Genomic DNA, 26,668 nt, shown 5'->3' with positions numbered 1-26,668 from the left:
CTCTGGGTGCGTGACCGCACTGCTGCTCTGTCAAAGCAAGCGTGCCACACGCGAGAATCACTCAGTCACATCCTGTTGTGGCTGGAAAACCCACGGCCAATGCGGGCCGCCTCATCACATCAGAGGTCCAGTCGAAACAGCGAGACGTTAGTACAGATGGTGCCAGTTGATGACAAATACACTTTCGGACCAGGACCTCCTCTCCCCACATCTGCACAAAACGTTTACTAAACACCGCAGCTGCTTTCGTGCGAGCGAATCCAGTCCTCAATCTACGCCTGCCCGAGTCGTTTGTCATTTCCCGCACATCTCTAAACGAGCAGACGTAGATGAATGTGCGTGTGTGTAGTAACCCACACGGCGCATCGCTTTGTGGCCACCGCACAACTGAGACATGCCCAGCAGCGTACAACAATTGTGTAAATATTAATGTGCTATATTAATAATATGGAAAATCAGGCCCAGGACTTAATCAACCAGAATGCAACTGACCTTATTAGCATCTTGAAAGGTTGAGCCTGGACATTGCGTGTATGGATGACCACAATGCATAACAAGTGTTATAGGTTGCAAAGGTACATGGTGGGCAGTGCGCACGACCCTTTAATGCAATGTACTGTTCTGGTATGCTCCCTACATCTATACTTCCCGTTTCCATCAACCCGTCGTGATCAGTGTGGTAAAGTATGGAATATAACTGCCACAATTGTTCAGCAGTGGATTCATGTGGTTAAATATTTACACCAAATCAAGATTTGTATAAGGGAGCATCTAAAAAAAATACGTAATAAAATATTAATTTATATATTCAACGTTCACTACTTAATGGTAACAATATCACCGTAGTATGTTTGCAAAATACCTTTGCATTACATTGGCAAACAGGTATCCAAAGCAGGCCTCAACTTCTGCAGCAAGCGGCATGCATTTTAAAGCCCCATGAGTACCGTTTCATGCCTCATTTGTTTAATCTGAAAAGGTTCAAATCTCGCTCCCCCAGCGGCACATTTCACATCGCGTGTTCACCTCAAAGTAAAAAAACACCACACAGTCATCGTATGGCGTTCCACTTCTGGGCTGCAGCCGCTCGCACAATTCAAGGGAAGCGGTTCGGACATTTTTCGCCATGTAGGGGCAAGATCTCCCCCTCCTCGCGCAGCAGAAGAGTTGCCGCCCCACCACTAAGCCGCGTGCCAAAAGAGCGCGAGGCGAGGCAACCCCTCCCCCCCCCCCAACGGCTTGCAGCATCAGCAACGGTACCAGTTGGACTTGCTGCATTTTGAAAAAAATGCATACGATTGTTTCATTCTCAGTATAACCCCGCTTAACGACCACTCCTGTTAATGACTAATCGCTTAACGACGGGCCTCCATAGAGCCCAATGTGTAGTGTATAGTGTAGACTAGTGTAGTGTATAGTGTAGTGTAGTGTGTAGCGGTGAAGTGCCTCCACAGAGCCCAATGTGTTCACTTACCGACCATTCCCCTTTTAACGACAGGCTGTTGTCGGTACAGTAAATGAATTATTGCATTGATTAACCATGCTCCTTTTAATGTTATGTGTTTATACTGGTGTTAGTATTTTAATGTATTAATATCCATTGTTTAAATATTAGAAAGTACGTTTTTTGGGTGAAAAAAGGGTAACTTTCGATGCTATCAGAACGCATTAAGCCTTTAACGCACATTTCCTATACTCCATGACCAAATCACTTCACGACCGGTTTCATGGAACCAATTACCGTCGTTAAGAGGAGGGTTCGACTCCAATTCCATTTATTTCATGCTTTTCATCAAGGACCTCAAAGTGCTGTACAGGACATAGCAGCAGCAGCAGGCACTCAGCATAAAAATAATTATATTCGAAATACATTCTAAGAATCCATTTACGAAATGAACTAAAAGATGAATAAGCGGAAGCATATAAATAGGTTTTAAGACGTATTTCAATGTCCACAGACTCGGAGAGTTCCCCGATATCTCGTGGAAGAGCGTTCCATAGCCTGGGGGCGACACGGGGACAAAACCTCGCTCACCCGTAGACCCAAACCTCGACCTGGGAATGCAGAGAAGATCTGCATCTCCAGATATTAGGCACCTCGAGGGCGGCATATGGGTCAATGATGTAGGCTGGGGCAAGACGATTCACTACTTTGTAAGTTAATACGATTGTAAACTGAAACGGTAAACCATTGTTAATTCGACACATGGGGCTCTCTGGCCTTGCCCAATTACCCAATATTCCGAATTTTGTACAGTGGTACTCCACAATGCCTCCTGCCCCAATAAAATAGTTTTTCCAAATTTGTTTTCAAAATTCTTCACACACCATACACATTGACACACCTGCATCAATTACATCCAACACATTAGCTTTATCTCACAGACTAAGGGATTTATACTTCAGTCCCTTTCTATTACTCCTTGATGTGGGTGTAGACGACATTTCTGAGAGGGTTGGCTTGCACAGAGTGCATAAACAAGGTAAAGTCCAAAGCGACGGGTCTGCACTGACGCTCACCACGCTTGCCGTCACCAGACTGAGTCGTTGTTTTGGTCGTGGCGTCGCTCCATGTGTATGCCGGAATTGGACCATTCGGTACGGCAGTTCGGCTCATGGCGAATAAGTAATATACCGTATATATGCCGAAAGCGCAGCTGTGCTGAATTATCCCCAATTGCGAATTAACAAATACCGAAATAACGAGGTTTTACTGTATTCTATGTGTGTACATTGAACTTCCTTCGCACCGTACGTGGCCAACCGTGCTAATCCGAAGAATAAACTCCTCAATCGCAGAGTTTGAAAGTCGAACCTCGACTGTGCCTTGGCTGTCACTGCAAAGACGGTCACCGCATTGGTCACCGCATTGCGTGTCGCTTTCAGACGCGCTTCTGCGGCCGTCTGGAACGCTCTTCTTTCCAATATTAGGAAGCCGCTAAGAGCTATGCACTTTTAAATCATCGAGATTGAAAACTCATTCCCTTAGAACTGTTTTTTTGTTTAGTTTGTTGACCTTCCCCCGCACCTCCAATTAGCACAGTTGGCTACGTACGGTGCGAAAGAAGTTAACCATACATGGATACGAATGCTGAATGCTGTTCGTCACACTTTGCTAATTAACGCGCACGAACAGCAGTGACGAGTGGTGATTGGCGCACTGCGCTGTAAACTTGGCTGCCCTTTCACAAACCCGCAGTGACCAGCCTAGTGAAGTATGGTCAAACAGTTCAACATTCATACATACTCCTACTGATACTCCTGCTGTTATGGAGTGACTCATGCTGCCAGCTATGGCTGCAAAGTTTTGTCGTACATGTTATGTATATCGTTTTTTGTTAAATTTGAATCACAGTTCCTATGATCACTGTTACATTGTTTTTATAGATTTATTTTGGTAATTTAAAAAACGTTTGGTTTAGCCATGTTTGTTTGTTGAAGTACAGTGTTAGCCTGATAACTTTAATCTAAATTGACTTATGGTTGTTATTGTTTGACTTGCATCCCACTGTTTTTTCTGGAAGGAAGACTTTGCTGTTTTTTCCTGTATGTTTCTGTTGCGCGTCGTCACTTTAAGATGTTCTTTGTTCATGTTTTTGTTTGTTGCGGTTGCACCCGAGTCAAGTGCCGCATGGCTCACAGGGCTATACGTAATGAATAAAAATGAAACTGAAAACTGTGGGATGTGGTGGAAAGGAAGCAATGGCGAGGTGCAGTGGCACCAACAGCATTGGCCATGAACAATGTTCTACTTAAGTGTCGTCAGGCCATCTGGTGCTGTGGGGATAGAGCCACTCGACTGAACGGGGAGGTGGTCTCGTAGGCTCAAATCTTGGCTGGTGGTCGACTCGGACCCATCGGGTTTCTGGTGTTGACAATGTGAACCCCGCTGTGCGAAAAGTCAACAGCGGCTGTTCTCACCACCGGCGCAGGGGTGCCTTGGAAGTTGGAAACAGAGTCCCGTGGTTCACTTGACCACGTGGATACTTTGGTTCTCATTTACAGTATGCCGCTGTGCGTGCGGGAGAGGTGCTCGCTAACAACACTTGTGCCAACAGTTTGTTAAGGCTAAACGGGGGATCTTTGTCTCTAGCGGTTAGCCTACTGTGCTATGAACCCGGTGGCCCGAGGTCGATTCCCGCTCATGGGCAACACCAGTGACGATCATCTGAACCTGTCCTGGGCTGCCCCGAGGTCGACTGGTACAGTGTGTAAACATCGTCACTAGGGAGACAAAGGCAGCCGGATGTGGTGCCATGCTGGCCTTCAGAGGTGCCCTCTGACAGCACTTGCCCCAACAGTCTGGTGAGGCTATGAGGGGGAGCTTTCGTGTATATACGAAGGAATTTATATTAGAGCACAATGCTGTCACGAATACAGTTGTATATCACTCGACTCTGGCAACATTGTAGGAATGGTCCCTCACCATTAAAGCTTCATCACGTCAAGCTGCACACATGTTTTTCATAATAGCACGGTTGTAAACTACCGTATTTAGAATTGTTTAATAAATCCTTCAGGCTTCCACCAAGAGTAATCGCAAAGTCTCCGGCCCTCACTACGACTACGATGGTGCTACCAGACTCCTCAATCACAACAACAACCACCGCCATTCACCACTAAGTGGCGGTGACATCACCACGGCACTTGTGCAAGGCTATGTGGACGTTGAGGCCACGTGGACGTTGAGGCACGTGAAGTGACGAACGCCCGCTGGCAGGAGGTCACGGAGCAGACCCAGGTGCCACAGGTCGACTGACTGAGATGACTGTGCCCCCTACTGTGCCAAATTGCTGCGCTTTAGCCACCCGGTGCTTCGCTCGTTGTTGTGAGCGTCGCTCTCCTCTGCCCTCCGTTGTTGTTGGAGGGCTACTGCCTCTAACTGCCCAGCAGCATCCTTCACGAGCCTCCTCCACAGAGGCCGATCTTGACACTGCTGGTACCAGTCATCGGCAAGTCCACTCAGCTCCACGTCCTCCTGTACCACATCACTCCATCTCTTCTCTGGCCCGTGCCGCGCTTGTTTAGCCCCCTCTAGCCGGCTGAACAAAAGCTGTTTGAGGCATGCGGTGGCTGGGCATGCGGGCTGCATGACCCAGCCAACGCAGCCTTGCCTTCCGGAGGAGCTCACCGATGGGACTTTGTCCACATCTTAAGGATTTGTGAGCTCCTCACACAATCCAGCCTGGTTAAACCCAAGATGGATCGTAGGCAGGCCAGCATAAATTTTTATAACCGGCGAAGATGTTCCAATCACGAGCATGCCAGAACATCCGTTCATTGCAGTCCTCTCACCGGCAGCGATTGTAACTTGGTTACGAAGGAGGGAGAGGACAGCAAATAGAGCTGAAGAAAAGTGCCCAGTCGACTGTACCTACACAGGACACGATGGGCCTTTCTCTCCACCTTTACAAAAACAAAACGCATTAAAACGCGTTCCAGAAATTACAGTTTGAGAGGTAAACGTAACCGACGACACATTTATCAGAAAGGGGACTAAACCACTGCCACATGTGCAACATTAAGCCTAATACGAGCATACCTCAAAACCGAATGCTGATTACTGCCATGTGCCACTGGCCGTTCGTTTAACGGGCCCTAAATTACGTGGAATTTAGGGGCGACTGGAAAACTCGTGGTCGGTTTATTTTCCTGAGCCTTTAATTTATTTCCCACCACCAAAAAAAGGCAACAGCTTAATTAATTAAATATAACCTAATTTTCTTGAAAATTATGAACAACGCTCCAGCGAAAATTAATACATTGAGATGAACACGAAATTACAGATTAAATATACAAAATGCCTCTTTCACAAACAGGAGAAAAATAATATTGATTTAACCTCAATTTACTGTTTTCCTTATTTATTTACTTATTTACCAGATGAAGCCCATTGAGCTATTAGCGCCTTTTCAGAGGCAACCTGGCCACACATGATGAAAGTCCATCGAAGTGGCTTATATCATCACGTGGGAATTCATAGTAGCAGCCATATAATCTAAAGGCACGTTTCTAAAATGTGGAGGGAAAACCCATAGGAACCCACAGAAAAATCGACAATCACTGAGGGGAGAGAAATTGCGCGGACTCCAAACGTACGGACAGGCATCCCAGGAACTGGGATGGAACCTACGACCTCCTGCGTACCAGGTGATGGAGATGCCATCTCCTCGAAACTGCAGCACCCCATGATCAAGATGGTTAAGATAGTGGAAGAGAGTAAACCACTGGGCGATTGATTGTTGATCACACTACTCAAGAGACTCTCTGATCAACATCAGCTTTCAGCTGGAGCTCGTCCGTTTTCACCGCTGCTGAGCCAGTGGTGGAAATTCCTCATTCATATGGCAGGGGAAGTGTCTTAACCATTTGACACAACCACTGTGGCTGACTTTTCCAAGAGGAAGTATGGGCAGAGTCAATCCCCCAACAAGGATTGGAACTTGCGACCTTCCTATTACGAGCCGCAAGCTCTGCCACGGAGCCACCCGGCAAGATGAATATATTTATTACAATAAATCCAACCTTATTTAAGACATGGATAAAAATTCGTTTGAAATGCACGACCCTTCGTACCTTCGTTCAAATTCGTCTGAGGATTGCAGCTCCATTCGCCAATGCCTTTGCCGAGGCAGATGCACATGTACGGCGAGCCCTCCACAAGCCGCACCCACGTCTCTCCGATCTGGTAGAACTGCCTCGAGTCCGTGTCCTGGCACTGGTCTGTGGACCACACACAACAATACGACCACAAAAGCAGGATTTGAGACACGGTGTGGTCAACGGTGATGGGGGGGGGTCAACGGTGATGGGGGGGGTCAACAGTGATGGGGGGGGTCAACAGTGTACAGTCCTCCACGCCACACCTTTGGAGTAAAATAACGTTACGTGGGAAGTTTGATCGCTTCAGCCCAGTGACATCATATACGTAATTTTGATGCAAAATAATTTAGCAATTTGGCTACTTCTCGTTTTACGGAGGGGGGGGGGGGTGTTCTTGACAAAACGACACATAACTCAAAAATCGCTTACAAATAAACGGAATGGTTGGGGTTAGGGAGAGCACACTATCGAACCTCATTCTTATGACTAAATATTTTATTGATTACAGTACATATTATATTTACAATACTGCCATACATGTATTAAAGATAGTAACAGCCTATTTAATGAAGGATTTGGAGGCATCCTTGGATGTAGCTGGACGTTTACCAGACATATTGGTATACAAATGTGCACAAGACAAAGTTCACGCAGACAAGATCTTCAATATGGTGAGCTATAAAGTAGACGCTGATGCTTCTGCCCTTGCTTGTGGTTGCTGTGCTGCACCTCAGAGAGCATCGCTATAAAGTAGACGCTGATGCTTCTGCCCTTGCTTGTGGTTGCTGTGCTGCACCTCAGAGAGCATCGCTATAAAGTAGACGCTGATGCTTCTGCCCTTGCTTGTGGTTGCTGTGCTGCACCTCAGAGAGCATCGCTATAAAGTAGACGCTGATGCTTCTGCCCTTGCTTGTGGTTGCTGTGCTGCACCTCAGAGAGCATCGCTATAAAGTAGACGCTGATGCTTCTGCCCTTGCTTGTGGTTGCTGTGCTGCACCTCAGAGAGCATCGCTATAAAGTAGACGCTGATGCTTCTGCCCTTGCTTGTGGTTGTTGCTGTGCTGCACCTCGGAGAGCATCGCCGCTCAACTTTGCTGCCTGACTAATGATGAGCTCGCAGCGTGTTCTGTACACCAAGGCCAACACGCTGGAGTGTGATATTTCGACAATAGTTCGCACATAACAAGTGTAAGTTAATCTAACCCACCTATTTCAAAATCGTGTTACGTAAACGCGCGTAAAAACGCGAGGCGACCGTGTAGTTTGCCCGCGTGATGTTAGCACTTTGCGGCCGTGCGAAATCACCAACAGGTTCGGTAAAAAAAGGCTATTGTTGGTCGACGGGACGCTCTTAGCGAATACTATGGGGGGTGGGGGTAGCGTGGGAAGGTTATAAATGCATTTGCCTGGAAAGGATGGGTGGGGCACTGAGAATGTTTGTAAACGTTCATAATGGCTGTGTGGTTTTGTTAATTTCAAATCACGTTAGACGAGAAGGAGGGGACGAGGCATAGCCAGCTTTGGCCACGATCGAATGAAGACACCGGACATTTTTGTAGTACAGCAAAATCTTCACGGAGTCTTCAAAGTTTCAACGCCAATTGTCAAGGCAGGTGGAGATGCATCCGGTGGAAACTCATTTAGGACCATAGATTATTTAGAGTATTTGGCTACTATAAGTTTCCACACGATAAGCCATTTCGTTCAGCTTTCATTTGTGGCCAGGTCACTTCTGGAAAAGCTGATAGCTCAGTGGGATTTAGCTGATAAAACCAATATTCTGATTAAGTTTTTTGGGGTTTAGATCATTGTGTATGTGCAATGTTATTTCATGTATATATAACCCTCCACCACATTGATTCGACTGGCACGTGACAACTCGATTTGATTGGCTCTGTCAGGTGGTGGAGGGTTATATTGTTGAAAGAAACTGGACATTGAACCTACACGATCGAACGGAAAATAAAACCAATTATGAATCACCCCCTTTTAATAATTAGCCCAGATACAAAAATGCACTGTGTTGTGTTTTCCAGCTTTGTTTCTCCAACAGCTATTTCCTTTTGTTCAGGAGAATTTAGACTCTTTGGTTCTTTTGGTAAAGTCACGTAGGTAGAAAAAAAACGTGAAAAAATATATCACGTTATGGGAACCTCATTTGCCAGTAAAAATATGATAATTGTTTTTTTACTCTTCTATCTGGCAACAAAACTGACCTTTTTACAAGGAGTCATGTTTGCATAGACCGCAATACCTGCAGTCATAATGCAAACAAAAACACAACTCTGATAATGTGCACTGTCCTTGAAGTTTCCAGATAGAAGGGTAAAAAACCAATTATAATATATCACGTTTCGATCGCAACACAAGTGGTCGTCCTCAGGCAGAAAAAGGAATCCAGCAGTGGCACTGCTGAACCGATAAAATGTCCACATCTGACTGGGACCTTGTAGATAACAGGACTGTTTCTTCTGCTACCACAATGTCAAGCAAATGTAAAGTTATCCCGATTGCTAAATTCAACATCCTGTCAAAAAAAAAAGAAGCCAGATCCACATCATAAAAAGTTAGATATTAATAAGATTGTCGTCAATCTGAATAACAGTCCAATTTCCGATAGCCTAAAATCGGTACTAGTTAAAGGGCTGAACTTTGCAGTCACCCCCCAAACACATCCCAGTGGATGATATCATTGCCCAGGTTGACGTAGCCCTCAAAAGGTTTGGGTCACATCCCAGCAGATGTGGCAAGATCTGAAATCGCTGCCATCCTCAAAAACTCGAACAAACCCATTAGTAACATCAGCAGGGACGAGCGCTCTGAACTCGCTCAATTGAAAAAGAGAGATGACATTATCATCCTTTCAGCCGACAAGGGCAATGCCACGGTCATCATGGATAAACCCACATACAACAACAAAACCCAGGACTTTAAGTTATACCAAAATCAACAAAGATCCTACCAACCGCCTGGCTACAAAAACCAACAATATCATCACCAATTCGACTTCTCTAATCGAACCGACCAAGCAGCTCTCTCTAAAGCCTTTGCCTGTTAGTAGATTTTATGGCCTTCCAAAAATCCATAAAGGAGGTACTCCACTCCATCCTGTCGTTTCTACCATCAACTCACCTACCTACAAACTGGTCTGATTTCTGTCTGAGACCCTGCTTCCATTCACAGGCAAGACCACCTCAGCAGTACTTAACTCAGCTCACTTGATTTCTTGAATTCAAGGACATTTCACTGTCTCCAAATGATTTGCTTGTCAGTTTCGACTTGGTCCAACAGGGACCGAATCCTGATGTACCAACTTTGGTAAGGCACTGCCTTACCAACACTTATTTAATCTGGAATGGTACATTCTACAAACAAAATGAAGGTACCCCCCTATGGGTTCTCCCTTATAACTAGTGATAGCGAATGTATTCATGGAGCAATTTGAAATAGATGCCATCCTGACATCCACCCTACGTCCTTCCCTGTGGAAGAGATACGTAGATGACACTTTCGTCATCTGGCCACGTGGCTAGTCAGCACTGAACCAATTTTTCAAACACATCAATTCCATACACCCATCCATCAAATTCACCATGGAAGTGAAAAATTATGGCAAGCTACCAAGAGGCCCGATGGGTTGTTGAGGCCCACTTTGCATCCTTCTTGGTTCTAAGTTTCAATCAGTTCCACGAGTATATCGTCAACGTGGTTGTTGTAAGGATTGTCGCCGGCGAATTATACTTTCGCCCATTTATCTTCATGCCTTTATTTATCCGATCTAATTGCGGAAAAGTATGTTCCAGTGTCACTGAATAGCCTCGGCGAGATTCACAACTTGTACTTAAGCTCCTGAAAGCTGCTAAACCCCTCTCTCCATTTGGTGGAATTCCATTCATTTCTATACCCAACTTACTGTACAATGCATCTTGGAGATGCATATGCCTTTAGAAGGCAAAAACTAAATGCTAAATGTTACGTCCACGCTTCGGCCGGTCAAGAAAACAAAGCACTCTTGTTGTCAGGGTGATTAAATATTACCTGCCAAGCAGCAAAAGCCCACGCTGCGACTTCTGCAAAGCCACAGTTTAACAAGAGGCAACGTTTCTACCCTGCAGCTATATGGCCATTAAAATGATTGCTACCAAACTTTTGTAAATAAATACCAACGTGAACAATTCATAAAAATACCAAACTTTTTCGGACAAGAATTACAAGTTCTTTTTTGCCATTATATGTACTGGCTGCACATATTCCACCTAATGGTGTTATAAAAAATATATATTTTGTAACGCTCGCAGCCAATGTGCTTTCTCAAGCTCAACGCTTGTCGATTCCGCCCAAATGTTGTGTATACTCTACGCATGAACGAGAGACTAATACTCGCACAATTCAGCACGCTCCAGGCCTTTTGGAGTTCGATGACATGAGGACACCTTCATGAAGTTTAACAAGACCAAAAATATATATTTGAAAATAAAGTGCAAGGGCTTTTCATGTAAACCGTGTTAATAACAAAATACTCAATCGAGCATTTCGATATCGAATTGCGTTTATTTGAAAGTTCACAGGGTTTTAGTGGTTTTATTTCATTATATTATTCGTGCACTCATTGTTTGTTTTTAGGAAAGGACTTGCCAAACTCCGGAGACTCCACATTTGCGAATAATTATCTTTTGGCGTAACTAACAAGTGGCGGTGAAAGATACCCCAGTGCAGCCAAAGGGTGGACGTAATCTACAGCATGCGTCTAATTTGTTTTATTTCCAGTGGAGTATTTGGCAAACGCATGTCCATAAAAGGTCATTACTTGCCAAGCATTTGCCTTAACGATCTAAATTGAGTTTTGGGGAAATGGGTCTGAAAATGTTGAGAAGAATCGCTCGAGATTTTCATGATAAACTGCGTGGAGGATATCTGGGAGCCGGTGTGAGTAGTTACATAAATAACAGGAACCTTGCTGTGCCACCATAAACAACCGATCCCATATCGGCTTTCATTTTAGCAAACAAAAATAAACCTCAGGTTTGTAGGTGCTTCGTTTCATTTTCAGCCTACAGCAGCCAATGTTAGCAGCAAAATGTTCTTGAAAATGTAAGTTGGTACTAAATTAGCAACATTTTAGAAAACAAAAATGCCCAAATAAAAATACAACAATATATATAAAAAAAAAATTGGGTTTACATCGAAAACCAAACTATATATTGAATATGGAATAAAACCAAGCATATGCATGGATTATGCTTTGTCCTCATAAGTATTTAATAAGGGACAACGATAGTGCTCGTGCTATATGTACAGGAAACAACAAGTAGCTCATGACTAGACAACGGGGCTTGGATTTGCCAGTTTTAATGTTGGACAATTCCTTAAAAGCAACAAAAATATATTTAAATTTATATTGGATCATTTTTGCAAGAGTTATCATGCCCCCTTTAAGAACGGACGGAACTAATACATAAACGCTTTCAATGCCAGTTGCAAAGCGTAAAAGAGAACTCTGGCTGAAAACTCAAACACAAAAAGAACAACTAAAATCTGTTTACCCCAATCATACATTTGGCAGCAGAGGGTGGTACATTGTGCCTAGATCTGCCGACTCACACTTGCCAAGTTGTGAAATTAAATCCTAATCTAGGCATCAACTCGGCCAAAGGTCCCTCCAGGGTGAATATCAACGAGTGTCATTGTGCATGACATAAAGTGTACATCGCACAGAATAAAACTTGCTGCTACGAAGCAGGTCTCTGTGAGAATATACTCAGACTAATTTGTGGAGCCACACATCGTTCAGAGATTATTCCTGACTAACAAATCAGTGTTAAACTAATCATTGGGCCATGCTACTCAATTGGCAGTGGTGCACCAACACAAAATCTTTTTTTTTATCTCATTCGTGAATAACATTGCCCGAAAAGTCACCGTAAAAAAAGGCCTCTATGTGCTGTAAACAAGGGCCATTGTTTGAAATGCAGCCTATTCAAAACGTTTCCTTTTAAGGTAGCATTATTAACGAATGAGTTTTTTTTTATCATTGTATCCATCAGCTGCTGGGACTCGGTGAACTTGAAATGGATCCAAAGTTGCCATAATTTGCAAAAGCGGAGTAAAACATTCAAAGTTAATGCCTGCAAGTTGGATGGACGACAAATGTTTTTTTTAAGCGATTGCAAAATATCCAGCTGGGCCGCGATTTGGCATTTCATTCCTTTGGAGAGGTCAATAATATTACCACCAATTTTAAAAAGACACTTTCGGCTTTTGCGACCAATTTTAAACATGATGAAGTTCATTTGGTTTAGATTGCGTGTCGTGAACAAACCTCCAACTGGCACAGCCAATTTAGTAACCTTCCAATTTGTTACTACCTCGCTCAAATTTGTGTACTCAAAGTGTACATGTTGTGGGTTTGCTCTGAAACACACCGGTGGGTGTGCTGAAGTCGTGACAATTTGGCATTGTTTACGTGACAACCCCAACCAATTAGCTGTGTGAAGGTGGGTTTACAATACATTGACAATTACGCGATCTAACCCAAACAAAATGATCATGAAAAATGACCATCGCTTTGTTGAAGGTCAACAGTGGTTGCGGTGTGGACTAACTCGCCTGTCCAGCCACGAAATGGAACCGCCACTCCTGGATTTGGGTTAAAAACAGGAGGCAAGTGCGTGTTTGATTGTAAAAATGTCAAACTATAATATTTTCTAATTTTAAAATGAGTCCTCAATTCTGATTTATATACTTAACAGAACAGTTTTCTTGCACAGACACTTATCTCGGCTTTATATATATACATGACAAGATCTTTAAACTGTATATATCACGGATTGGGTAAATGGAGAGACTGTGGTAAATGTCACCTCAAGAACCTGGTGTACAGCTTAAGACATTTTACATTTGAAATGTGTGAACTCAGCATTGATGAGGACGATTGACATAGTAGTAGATGAAGCTTGACAATGGATAATAATGACGATAACAATGGCAAAGAACATTGCTGAACAATGTTAATAACTCACCCATCGCATCGCACTTCCAGCGTCCACGGCCCTGTCCCAAGCAGGTGCAGTTCATCATGTGGCCCTCGTCGTGTCTCTTCAGGAACGTCTGGTTCACGTTGTACGTCCGCCCGTCTATCACGCACTGGTCTGCAATGCACACAACACAAGAGTATTGGTATGGCCTGCAAACTTCATACACCACACACACACGTTATTATACGTTTAGTCGCGAAATTACCCGTCGTTAACACTTCAAGTACAATTGAGGATAGATTTTTCAGTCAGATCGCCTCGTGGGTGAAATGCGAATTTGTGTCGTACCACCCTCCTCCACCTGACACAGCCAAAGAAATAAAGTTGTCATGCGAGAAACAAACGTGTCACTTTCTTCCTGCTTCAAGCAGCACCAGTTAAATGGTGCAGAGCGATCCACACACATTTAACAACAGAGTACAACGTTTCACAGTTCTGGCAACCGGGCAATTGCCAGAACTGTGAATGTCCCCCAGTCTGGAGCGTTAAACAAGTGGTGTGATGTCATCAACATCGTGCCTCCACAAACAAAGCCCACATGTTGAACTTCATAGTACAGGCGTGCCAGGTAACGGGCGAACGGCATGAGCATTTCACCCCGTGCATTCTGCGATTAAAGCTCAGCACAAAAAATGTTGAATTTATTTAAAAAAACACGGTGCCACTTCACTTGCTCCCTCCCCTCCTTCATATGGTCCAGTTGCATCGGGACCGCCCTCCGCGAATTGCGATACCAGATCATGCAAGTCACGCGGCGTGCTGTTCTTGCAATAAAAAAATAATAATAACTCCGACGTCGCGTGAACAAGCTGGAGAGAAACTGGCGAGCGGTGTGCGAGCGCGCGCCGGCGTGACTGCGCACGGGCGCCCACCGAGGATCTTGGTGTAGGGCACACATGTCCAGTCGCCGCGGCCACCACCGATGCATGTGCAGCGCATCGCGTGGCCAAGCTCGTGCGGCCGGTCCCACTGGTCGCCCACGCGGTGCTGCACGCCGTCCGCCGTGCACACGTCCTCGTGAGCTGAGCGGAGGGGGGGGGGAGCAGCATCCACCCACAATTATTTTCGACAAATTCTGTAAACTCCACACCACACACAATATAAAGAGTTGCTAACGTTGCACCTCTCATGATGTGACGATATCATTCAGCGTGCATGGATATTGTACCAGTTTACAAGAGCAATTGGAACTGAAGTTAAGTGATGGCAATAACAGTCCCAATGTGTTTGTGATAAAAACACTCATCACAGCTTACATATCTGTGAAGCATTAACCATTTCCTATTAAAAAGTATATTAATCCATTTTTATCTCCAACCATTTTTATTTATGGACATGGATTCCCTTCGCTGCATGATGCATTTTCTATTTCAATAATTGAATGAAAGTATAAAAAATCTCGTCCAATTCTGGTTCACTATTTTCACTGAAAACAACATAATAAACACCAACACGGTGTTTATTATGTAGTTTACATCCCTGGAGAAACATTATGCGTGTTCCTCTGAAAACGTTTACAATGTTTATTTTTTGTCGACAGATGTGTTTTGTTGGCCGTACACAGACACTGGAGCCCTTTGCTCAGCGGCAGTTGACGGAGCCTCAAAGTCCCTGCCATCAGCAGAAATCTCCGATGCTATTTTCTCCAAATAAATTGCCCTTACGAAAAGAACCCTCATTCAGGACAAAATTACCACAAAAAGCTAAAACATCGGGTGTGATTTATATCAATTTTATCTCGAGGTTAATAATGGTGTTGTGATTTCAATGTCATTATGAACACTGATCATTATAATTAACAGAAATTTTTAAACTAGTGCACGTGTGTAAATAGTGATAGTGCAAATAAGACGGGGGGGGGGGAGGGGGGGGCTGCCCCTGAAGCACCCGAAAACGTTTCGGCTCGGCGTGTTTCAGACTCCGCTTCTGGGCCGTGGTCCCATCATCAGGGCGCCCCGGTAGTGAGATGTTAACTACCTCGCCTGGTATACAGGAGGTCGTGGGTTCGATCCCGACCCTGACGCCTGCTGTATATTTGGAGTATGCGTGTCTCTCTCCCTGTGGTCGCGTGGATTTTTCTCCGGGTTCCTCTGGTTTTTCCCTCCACATTTAAAATCAACGTCACGCGTTTATAGTGTTTGCCTGCTATAAAGTTCCACACAAGCCACTTTGTTCAGCTATTACTGGTGGCTAGGTCACTTCAGGAAAAGAACTATACAGTTCAGTCGGCCTTTTCCTAGTAAAATAAAAAAAATTGTTTAGTTTGCATGCCTCCCTCTCCCCTCTCTTTTTCAGAATCTACCTGGGCTACAAATAATAGTCCAATGAAGTGAATTACTGCCTGAATTTTTTTTTATAGCAGCCAAATACTCTAAATGCACGTTGATTCTAAACTTGGAGGGGAAAAAACGAAGGACGCAGAGAAAAGTCCATGCCATCGCGGGGAAAACATGCACACTCCAAATATACAGGAGTAAGGGTCGGGATAGTACCCACGACCTCCTGTATACCAGGCGAGGTGGTTAACATATCTGCCTCGCTCCCCGATATGTTCGAGTTGTATCGAGTGTCGGTCAGCACATTGTCCACGCGATTGAACCCACGACCTGTATACCAGGCGCAGTAGTTTACATCTCGTCACCGTGGCACACTGACATGACCACACAAGCAGCCCCCCCATTTCAACGTACTGCTTTACAGGTCCACTCCAACATGCCAGGCTATAAGCCAATCCCGTCAATGTGTAGCGTACCCATCCGCTCCCCCACCACTCCTCAATGCACCATGCTATCCGGTCAACTCCTTCCTGACTTGCTAGGCTAGACATGTCCCCCAGTGGGCAATTTTAGTAAGGGTGGTCCACGTGGATAATGGGCTGTGGCGAGAAAAAAATGCAGTGGCAAAGTAGTGGCTGGCGGGCCTTAAAAGGCTTCAGAAGGTTAGGAAACGCACACTGAATATTGCATGTATAATGCACACAGTTTCTGGAGATTCAACAGTGTGGGAAACCAAGCAAGCGGGGGAAGGCTGCCGGAACCGGCACCAACAATTGCCCAAGCTCTGTTGCCCTACATTGGGATGTATGTCCAACTCCAGTGATGTAAGAGGAAACCAGAACACTCGGAGAAATCCCACACACGTGGGGAGGCAACACTAACCTTGCACAAATGGAACACGTGGAGTCCACATTTTCTGTTGGCAAACCAGGGTATGGTAACCTCACTGCCCATGGGAAGGGAGTTTCACAACGTTTGCATGGTCCACCAACCCTTGCCCTCCAAAGCGCTGGACTACAGTGTAGAATTATTTTTTTTACTTTTTAGTGTACCACCACGTCAAAGCCATAGCCTTGGCTTAACAGACAATGACGTCATGCCGTAAACGTTTAAATAGAAGTCGATGGGGAACCAACTTCCAGACAATTCTACCAATAAGACATGAGGCACGCGTCTCTCATTGGTTTGTATTGGATGTTTCAGGGGTAAAATGTGAACTGGGAAAGGCGACAATTTTGTGGGTGCACCCTCGACAAGAAAAACATTTTCCTTTCGTCTTTTTTTTTCATGCGATACAGAATGTGAAGGATAGACACACGTGCATTCAATATTTTATACTCCGAGCTTTTCACGCAAATTTAATTCCTGCACCCAAGTAACATCGTGGCAAGGATGCAGCTGACAATGCTAAGCCATCAGCTGAAATACTCGTTGCAGATCAGCTCAACGCTTCATTGCTCCGAGTTACATTATAGCAATTAGCACGTATGGCTATATACGGTGAGAATAAAACTACTTTCACTCTATTTTATTTTTAACAACCTAGACCTCCAGCATCCTTGGGGCCCACGGCCGTACACACACCTGCCATGGGGCAGAAGCCGTAGCGTTGGTCGGTGTCAAAGTTGGCCGTGGTACTGCACCACTTCATGCCGTCGGCGCGACCCTCCGAAGTGCAGGCGACGTGCTCTCGGCCACCGAACACGAACGGGAAGTGGCACAGCGCTCCATTGGAGTTCCCACCCCTCGTGGTCACTAGCGTCACCGTTGTTCCTGGACAATGACGACCGTAACCGGAAGAAAAACTGATGACGTACACGCACACGTAATCAGTTTTACTTCTGGTTTCATTACAATGACGTACATGCTTACCAACCGGAATGAAAACGAATATAAAATAACTTTATCGGTACCGAGGCACCTACAAGGCCATGCAGGAGGACGTGTGGCACAGTTTGGTGACAGCTATCATAGAGTTCAGTTGTGTCTCTACGGTTCTCTGCCCCCAAACTAGTTTCGCTACCATATACGGATAACAATTTAATTAAAACCACGTGCGATTCAGAACAGAAAAAACTAAACAAAATGAAGCTATCGTTTTTGGAAAGCGAAGTGGTTGCAACGAGTGGGGTGGGTGGGGGGGGGGGGGTCACCTTCTTCCTGGCTGCACAGCGAGAACTTCTTGTCGTGGGCGTAGTCGGCGGTCGTGCTGCACCACAGCTTGCCGTCGTCGCGCCCCTCCGCCGTGCACGTGCTGTGCACGCGCCCCTCGTGCGTGAAGGGGAACACGCACGGAGCCCCATCCGAGTTGCCGCCGTGTGTTTTTATGGCTGGGCCGCGGAGCAAAGCAAGGGGGGGGGGGGAGAGAAGAGTGGCAGCATTGTTAGGCAATTTAGTATGTACCGTATTAAGCATCAATAAACGATTTGGATGTAGCGTATAGTGCCGATAAATGATTTGAATGTACCGTATATAGTGTCGGTTATCATTAACGGTACTTGCTGAGATTCATAAAGACAAACTGATGTGCTTTTGTTAATTGTGCTACTTTTTTGCCTATGGGTACATGGCTTTGTTGGTATGACACACTAGTTTCGCCGGTAAGCCGAAACAATAACAGTTGGTGTGTTGAACACTCGATGCACGCGGCAGTTTCATTTCTTTGACAATGTCAGGTGGCGGAGGGTTTTACAACAGACATTTGGTCAAAATATAAAAAACATCTTATGAATCTTTAACTTTTTCCGGCCGTACCGCAAGCCCTCACTTAACACGTGTCCACACTATCACGCGTTTTTGCTCAAACGCGGTTCTGCTATGAAGGAACACTTGTGGCACAACGTGGAACGTACACCGTTATTAGGTGGAACGTACACCGTAATTACGCGGAACGCGCAGCGTTATAACGCGGCAACCATTATAATGCGGAACACGCACCCCGTTATTACGCAGAACGTGCACTCTGTTATACTGCAGAATGCGCACCATTATACACGCAGTTTCTGAGCGGTCGATGGGACAAACCACTTTCTTGAGCTGCGTGCCTGAGCGGTACACAATACAGTACGCTGAACGATACAGTACCACGGTGGCGTATCCTCATCTCAGTTTTTTTGTCCCGCCATGGAAAGACTTTACAGTGCAAATGCAATTCGGCAACGAATATTCCTCACTTAACGCGGCCTTCTTTCGGGAATGCATCTACCGCGTCGAACAAAAAATTACTAATCATCAATGAAAAAAAAAAATCCCCAACAACTTCCAAGGTGAATGTATCCACGGGGCTTACTGATGGTCTGGCAGTTCACTCCACTGGGCTGACAAGTGCACAGCAGCTGTCCCCCTTCCTGCGACTTGACCCAGCGCTCGCCGGTGCTGAACAGCACGCCCCCGTCCGACTCGCACTGCACCGTGGGCCGGTACATCGACGAGTGCACGCTCGTGTGCACGCTCGTTTGCTGCACACTGCTCTGGTGTGTGGCCGAGTCCTGCACACCTGCCTGGTGCAGCTGTCCTGTACCTACAGATAGAGGGGGGGGGGGGAGGGGGGGGGGGGGGCGCACGCCGCCGACAAACCATCGTTCGCACGTTGAACTTCTTTTGCGCTGTGCGTGGCCAACTGTGCTCGTCGAATGTGTGGCACTCAATCGAGAAGAGGGAACTAATTGCAACTTGTAACGTGCCGCAGCTGCACTGCATTCACACCTCTCTCGAAGAGAGAGAATGGCTTGAGAGGCACGAGACAGCACAGACAAGCGGGAAAGAAGCAGCCTGCGCAGCGAGCCGGCACCATTAATAGCCCAAACTCTGCGGTCCTCTGTATATGAAGGTGTTATCGGCCAATTAATGAATGTTTACATGTGGGACAAACACCATCTCACACAGAGGGAAGAGGCCAAGCCCACATATTTGCTGTACTGTGTTTTCCTGGCGAGTCAAGGTATCGCTACTCAATGCCCACAGGAAGAGAGTTCCACAAAATTTGTATGATCCTCCGACCCTCGCTGCCTCCACAGGGCTGGATTGCAGGCCACGTGCATAGCCACCACCATCAGTAGTGTTTGCGTGAGGGCACAACTGTGGCATGGTTAAGCCCCACAGCTTTGCTGTAACTTTGCAACCTTGATAACACAGTAGTCAACATCAAAACACATTATTTGGTGATGCTGCTTTATTAGCAGTGGTGCACAAGGACAAGTAACATCCAAGGACTCGATAAAGGCCACTATGTGACCTTAAAAGGAAAACAAATATAAAACATATATATATTAGGTGACGTTTCAGGGAAATGGCCCTTCTTGGGTTTTGTGTTTTGTTAGGAGTTAACATACTCGCAAGAAAAAATATTTTTATTTTACCAGGTAAGACCCACTGAGCTATATGGCTCTTTTAGAAGCGACCTGGCCGCAAATGACAGCTCAACAAAGTGGTTTCTCATGTGGAAATGTATAGCAGCCAAATACTCTAAACAACGCACAAAGATTCTAAATGTGGAGGGAAAAACCGAAGAGCCTGGAGAAAAATCCACGCAACCATGGGTGGAGAGAGAGGAGACGGATAGGCACGCAAACTCCAAATATATGACCTCCTGTATACCAGGCGAGGTAGTTAACATCTCGCCACCGTGACGCCACTAGGCCGCCAGGCGAGCGCGACAGCCGTAGACAAACGTGGGGGGCAGTGGCGGCAGTGACTCGGAGGAGACTTGTGAAGGAGCGAGGGCGGCATACCCGTGGCGGTGACGCTGGAGGTCTGGCGGTCGCACTTCCACTCCCCGTTGCCGTTGCCAATGCAGAGGCACCGCAGGGGCTGCCCTCGCGCATCCGTCCGGGACCACGTCTCGCCAACCTTGTACGAGCGTCGCGTCTCCTGGTCGTTGCAGCGGTCTGGGGGGGTTTTGAACAGAGTTGAAAGGCAGACGGTTCGATTGGGCGGCTTTAGAGCAATTATACGTACTATATATTTATTTATTTTGATATAGATGCTAAGCACACCAGTTTGACTCAGAACTGTAATTTAATGCTCGAATGAGTATTGAGGCAATGCCCATTTCCAGAGCAAGTGGTGGGCATTCCACATTCTTATGGGAGGGGCGAGTCTATCCATCGGACAACCACTGTTGAATTCGCCAGAAAGTGGTCCTCATTTTATGGACCCCCCCCCCCCCCAGCGGGATGATGGGCGGAGTCAACCCCAACCAGGAGATGAACTCGCGGCCTTCTGATTGCGAGCCGCTCGCTCTGCCGCTGAGCCACCTGGCAGGGTACTACAAAAGAGGGCATTTGAAAATTTACTTCCCTCCCTTTGCGATGAATTGTCAAAATTCGATGCCACAATTCAATTTAAGATTCTCTTTTCATACACCACTGCGAATGTGGCACCCCTCCAGTGGCTGTAAAAGTCACGTGAACAAATTAAAATTAAATATACGAGCGGAAAGCACGATCCGATGCTTTTCATACTTTGCTATTTTCTATAATCTTTCTGAGATAAACGTTGCGACAGGTGCAGCTCCGCATCTGCTTGCTCATGCCACTGCTGACAGAAGAGCCTCCCCCATTAGATGAAGCTCAATGGCGTCCCCCCCTCTGGAACGTACTTGGCCTACTCTTCCAGCAGGTACGGTTTCATCTATACGTTTAGATATTCTCCAAACAATAAAAATCAAGGTACCGGGCCGAATTGATGTCTTAAAAGACTGCCCATAAATAACTGACAAAAGTGGCCAAGTTGCCATACTTGCCATAGACCTGGAAGGTTTTTTTTGTGCAAAAAGCAGTGGAAAGTAGGAGGACTTTTGCTGAAACAACAGTCAACCCCTACTGTAAACACAGAAGCTGCGCGACCCTTTAATCGTCATTGCCGTCTGTGCTATTCAGATTTGTGTATTTCATCTCCAACCATACTGGGTAGGTGCGATTTTACTTTACCATCGCACAGTTCCTTTTATGCTCCTACACAAAAGAGCATTCTGCACCATCTAAAGTAGGTTGAGGTCATGGGAAATGACCGCACCACAATATTATGTTGTTACCAGAAGTGCTCCCTTCCCACGGAGAGTGCTCAGCTGTTTTGGCCAGGGTCACCTTTGAAAACGAGCTCCTTAGCCCTATGGGCCTTCCCCGAAACAAACCGACTTGACCGATATCGATCACAAGTTTTAAATAGAATTACGATAGAAATTCATTTAATTTAACTGCCAACTTCAATGTAAACATCCTTACAAATGTGGACAAGTTTAAACAAAAAATAAATAAAGAGCCAGAAAAAAAGCAAGGTCGTCTTTCCCAAGTAAAGGTCTCCACGGTAACTTCAACAGTACCAGGAGATTACAAAATGTGCACCTCATGAGGACTCTCCTTTGCCAGTACCAAAATATACAAATAGGGTTTTTCCCCTTTTTTCTGGCAACAAAACTGACACCTTTTGCAAGTAATCATGTTAACATTAACCACAATACTTGCAGTCAAATGCACACAAAAAACAATACTCTGAAAATGTATGCAAAGGAAGCATCAATGTAGATGCTTACCCCGAGCTCTCATTACTTTGATAGTGCTTTGTCTTTGAACTGTGCGCCTTATGGGCGTCATCTGGGTCGAACACCATATGAGACTAGGCTCTAAGAAAAGCTGTCTCTGGTGTGGACCAATGAGTTTCAAGGAGAATGCATACATTATCAAAGTATTGTTTTTGTTTGCATTTGACTGCAAGTATTGTGGTTAATGTTAACATGATTCCTTGCAAAAAGGTGTCAGGTTTGATGCCAGAAAAAGGAGAAAAACCCTAGTAGTAAAATGTGCACCTCTTCACAAACTACATTTTTAGGTTGCTAGGAAACTCAAATACACGTTTCACAAATAATCCTGAGGTGAACAGTACGTTTCTTAGTGAACATTTAAAGATCCACGCAGAAAAGGTGCCCGAGTCGGAGATCAAACCCAGGTAACTTCTTGCTGCGGGGCACACGTGTTACGCAACTGCGCCATGCGTATCCCTCCTCCCTAGGGCGAGCATTCAAAAAATATTCATGCGAAATCTACGCACCACGGCGTCATCTACACCATAGCGCAACTCCCAGCGATGCACAAGGAGAGAGTGAGAGCCGTCTATTACGGAGTTTTTTGTTTGTTAAATTGTGTGCATTCACAGTAACACGGTATCCATACTACATCGAGCACGATATGTTATTCTACTGTGGAGGCTTTAATGGTTATGCTATGTCGATTTGATCTCGGATTGTACACCGCTATTTTCAGGCAGGAATGATGCTCCCGGCACATTGGAGCGACCGACTGGGCGAGGTTTATTTTTCCTGGCTAAACGAGCATAATCCTAATTGCAATCAATTAATGTTAATTTGTTCCACGGAAAGTCCCGTGTAGCCAGTCACCCAGCCAGTGGTGCAAGGGAAACCTGTGGTGCTTCAGCACAGAACAAGGACAACAACGTCGTCGGAGCAGGCAACAATGCAACGGAACGCTTCAAGGAGGTGCTGGCAAGCAGTAGTGCTTAGAGAAGAAAATTGTGCAATACTAAAACAAAAACAGGCGCACTTGCACCAAAGCCAAGGGGGCGAGGTGATGAACGGTCAGAGAGGAGGTGAGCACGAGGCAAGACGAAGAAGGGAACGCGATCGAGCGAATAGAACAAGCAACACTCCGCGGCAACGCGGGGGAAGCATGGATGGCTGATGAACTTACTCTGCACTGTACATGAACATCCATGCTAATCGGAGGTGTGGGGGAAGGACAGCAAAAAATGCTTTCTCCGAAGACAGCCCTCACCAGTTGATAGGGGATGGGGTAAAGCGATGTCAAACGGGTCCACCGCCGTCGCCGCGTTCCGAGCTGGGAGCGATTTGAACTTGGAGCTGGAGGGAGGGCCGATGGGAGCGGCCGATGGGGGCTTCTCATCGGCGAGTGCAGGGGGGTGGGGGGGTGGGGGGGTAGGGTTGGAGGGGGACGCCCACTCACTGCGGGACGTGCAGGCGATGCGACCCTGGCCCTCTCCCAGGCAGGTGCAGTCCACCACCATCCAGCCCTGGTACGGCCGCTCCCAGGTATCGCCCACCAGGTGCGCCGAGCCCAGCGTGTTGTCGTAGCAGCGCTCCTGGGAGCCGGCTAAGTGACAGGAGTGGGGGGGGGGTGAGAAAACACGTCGCGTAAGTGAAAGTAGAAATCTGTTTTCATGTTTAATACCGACAACCCATCGATCATCAGTTACAACCGGGCATCAAAACACATGCCACTGGAAAGATGCCATTCGCCTCATCCTGTATGACATCTTGTACCTTGTGAACATATACCATCACAATAAATGAAGACACACCAAGCTAGATATATATATAGACACACACACAAACAGCTCGTTTAAAAAAAATGTTATTATTATCGTCCGATAATCTTGCAGAGGCAGGAGACAGCAGCTTCACCTGCAGCATGGAGCGTTAGAGCTCCAAGACCACTGGAAAGTCCAGTCAGGGGCACACTTAACAACAATAAAAATAATCATTAAAAAAGGACAACCTGAGTGTATACGTTTGCACAACACCATATATACCAACCGTGTGAATACATGGAAAACAAATCACACACAGTGATATTATAATAATGCACACGCACGTTGTTTTCCCTGGGGAAACCGAATCGGTTTCACAGGACGTTTTAAACATTCTCTCTGCATTGGGGTACTAGCACTCAATCTCGAAGAATGACTCACCGATACACATCTGCAAGTGTTCATGGGCTTCAGCACAACTATCCATCAAGCCCTGATGTAGCATTCCACCCCCTAGTGTGCTAAAACGTGTTATGTTGTCCGTGTTCTTTCCAGCGTAGACAAAAAATATATATACATTTAATGTGCAGTCTATAAATTAACAACAATCTATAATGGCATTAAAAAAAAACGGATTTATATCCTACACCTCCGATTAGCATGGTTGGCTACGCACGGTGCGAAAGAAGTTCAACATACATACATAATGTGTGGGTTTCAGCATTGTTGTTCATGATCTTGTCTATTAAAGCTGGATCAGGGACTGAACCTAGTTATTTTTCAGGAGACGAGCATAAACAAGTCAAGGACCTATTGTTTGTCAATTCCCCATTCGCCATTTAAAATTGTTGCCAACAAATCAAGCGGGATTGTTCTTTCAAAGCTCTCGTGTGTTCGCTCTGCAGTGGAAACTACAAGGACCTCGGCTAACAATGGAAGAGCTGTGACACGCAGGAAGAAGCTTGAGGCATGGGGGGGATGGGGACAGATCGAACAAGATGGAAGGTAAACGTGAAGGGGGAGGAGGAGGGAGGTTGAATGGCAGAGGACTGTTTTGGAAACTTCCCAAGGTCCATCTCGAAAATAAAAAAACTGACAATATCCACTCACTTTACTACTATTTATATTTTACCAGGTAAAGCCCCACTGAGCTGTACAGCTATTTTCCAGAAGTGACTCGGCCACAAATGATAGCTCAACAAAAGTGGCTTATCATTTGGAAATTTATAGTCGCCAATTACTCTAAAGGCATGTTTCTAAATGTGGAAGGGACAAAACCGGAGGACCCGGAAAAAATCCCATGTGACCACGGAGAAAACATGCAAACTCCAAATGCACAGGCATCAGGAACGAACACACAACCTCCTGCATACCTGGTGAGGTAGTTAACATCTCCCCACCGTGCGCCGTCAGGGCCAATATAACCTCCTTGCCAGACCCACTCTTTGCAGCAACACAACTGCACCAGAGAATCGTGGGCAGCCTACAACGTAGCCTTAACAAACAAACACACTGCGCGACACGTTTACTTGGAATTCGTCACACAATGTTAAATATAAGATGCGGTGGGGGGGGGGGGCTTGCTGGGGTAACAAATGGGCAGCCCTGAATGTGGCCCCTCAGGGTTGAGTATGGCAAGTGTGCCGAGTGGTGCGAGTCTGGCGCGAGTGCGGTGGCGAGTGTGTCGGTGCCGGTGGTGCGGTGGGATGGCGAGACTCACACACTGGGTTGCAAATCCACTCCCCCTTGCCGTTCCCCAGACACACACAATCCATCATGTAGCCGCCCGACTCGTGCACCCGCCGCCACTTGTCTCCGATCTTGTACGAGCTGCCGCCTTCGTGGCAGCGACCTACGGGGCACACGCACACCAGCAATCACTCTCACGCTCATTTCTGTAGAACTGCTTTTTGCGTTTAGTTTGTTGGGCCTTCCGCCCCACACCTACCATGAGCATAGTTGGCTACGTATGGTGCCGAAGATGTTCAACATACATACATACATAGTAGAGCACTTGTGAAATACACAACAACCAAGACCACCCACCCTCACCTCTCCCTCCCCTCAGGGCCTTAACAGACTGTTGGGTGCCAGTGCTGTTGGCAAGTGCCTCTGTAGGCTAATGCGGCACACACAAGGGAGGTGGGGGTGGTTTTCAGTCCGCCCAGCCACCTTTGTGTCTCCCCCGCCCACCTCCAGGGTTGATGTTGACGCAACATCCCGCGATACTCATTTTAAAGGCCGACTCACCCTAGGGGAGGACCAGGACTGGTTCAGATATTGGTTGTGAGCGGGAATCAAATGTGGGCTTCACTGGGTCCACATCGTAGCGTGCCAACCACCACACTGCCACTCCCCACCAACTACCCAACATACAAAGCATATATAGGAGCCGTAAACATCAATATAACTGATTAAAAAACATTTATTTCACTTTATGAAAGACACAGGTCACGCCCTATTGGGTGAAAGCAG

At 46.1% G+C, this 26,668-nt stretch overlaps 1 protein-coding gene across 6 annotated transcripts in view; it reads right to left on the bottom strand.

The window, feature by feature from the left end:
* Positions 1-26,668, bottom strand: part of LOC144724512 (tenascin-X-like) — a 166,160-nt gene that overhangs the window by 115,310 nt on the left and 24,182 nt on the right. For all 6 annotated transcript variants that reach the window (XM_078603716.1, XM_078603715.1, XM_078603718.1 and 3 more), the window contains exons 5-13: positions 25,914-26,045; positions 23,890-24,036; positions 20,644-20,799; positions 19,203-19,433; positions 18,067-18,243; positions 17,498-17,686; positions 14,510-14,659; positions 13,623-13,751; positions 6,577-6,723 (exon numbers count right to left, since the gene is read on the bottom strand). In XM_078603716.1, the coding sequence (XP_078459842.1) occupies positions 6,577-6,723; positions 13,623-13,751; positions 14,510-14,659; positions 17,498-17,686; positions 18,067-18,243; positions 19,203-19,433; positions 20,644-20,799; positions 23,890-24,036; positions 25,914-26,045 (1,458 nt within the window). The remainder of the gene's footprint in view (positions 1-6,576; positions 6,724-13,622; positions 13,752-14,509; positions 14,660-17,497; positions 17,687-18,066; positions 18,244-19,202; positions 19,434-20,643; positions 20,800-23,889; positions 24,037-25,913; positions 26,046-26,668) is intronic.

Source organism: Lampetra planeri, chromosome 21 (genome assembly GCF_965212315.1).
Source record: "Lampetra planeri chromosome 21, kcLamPlan1.2.h2, whole genome shotgun sequence".
Taxonomy (NCBI): Eukaryota; Metazoa; Chordata; class Hyperoartia; order Petromyzontiformes; family Petromyzontidae; genus Lampetra; species Lampetra planeri.
The sequence above is the reverse complement of the archived record's forward strand: the minus strand, read 5'-3'. Positions and strand labels throughout refer to the sequence as shown.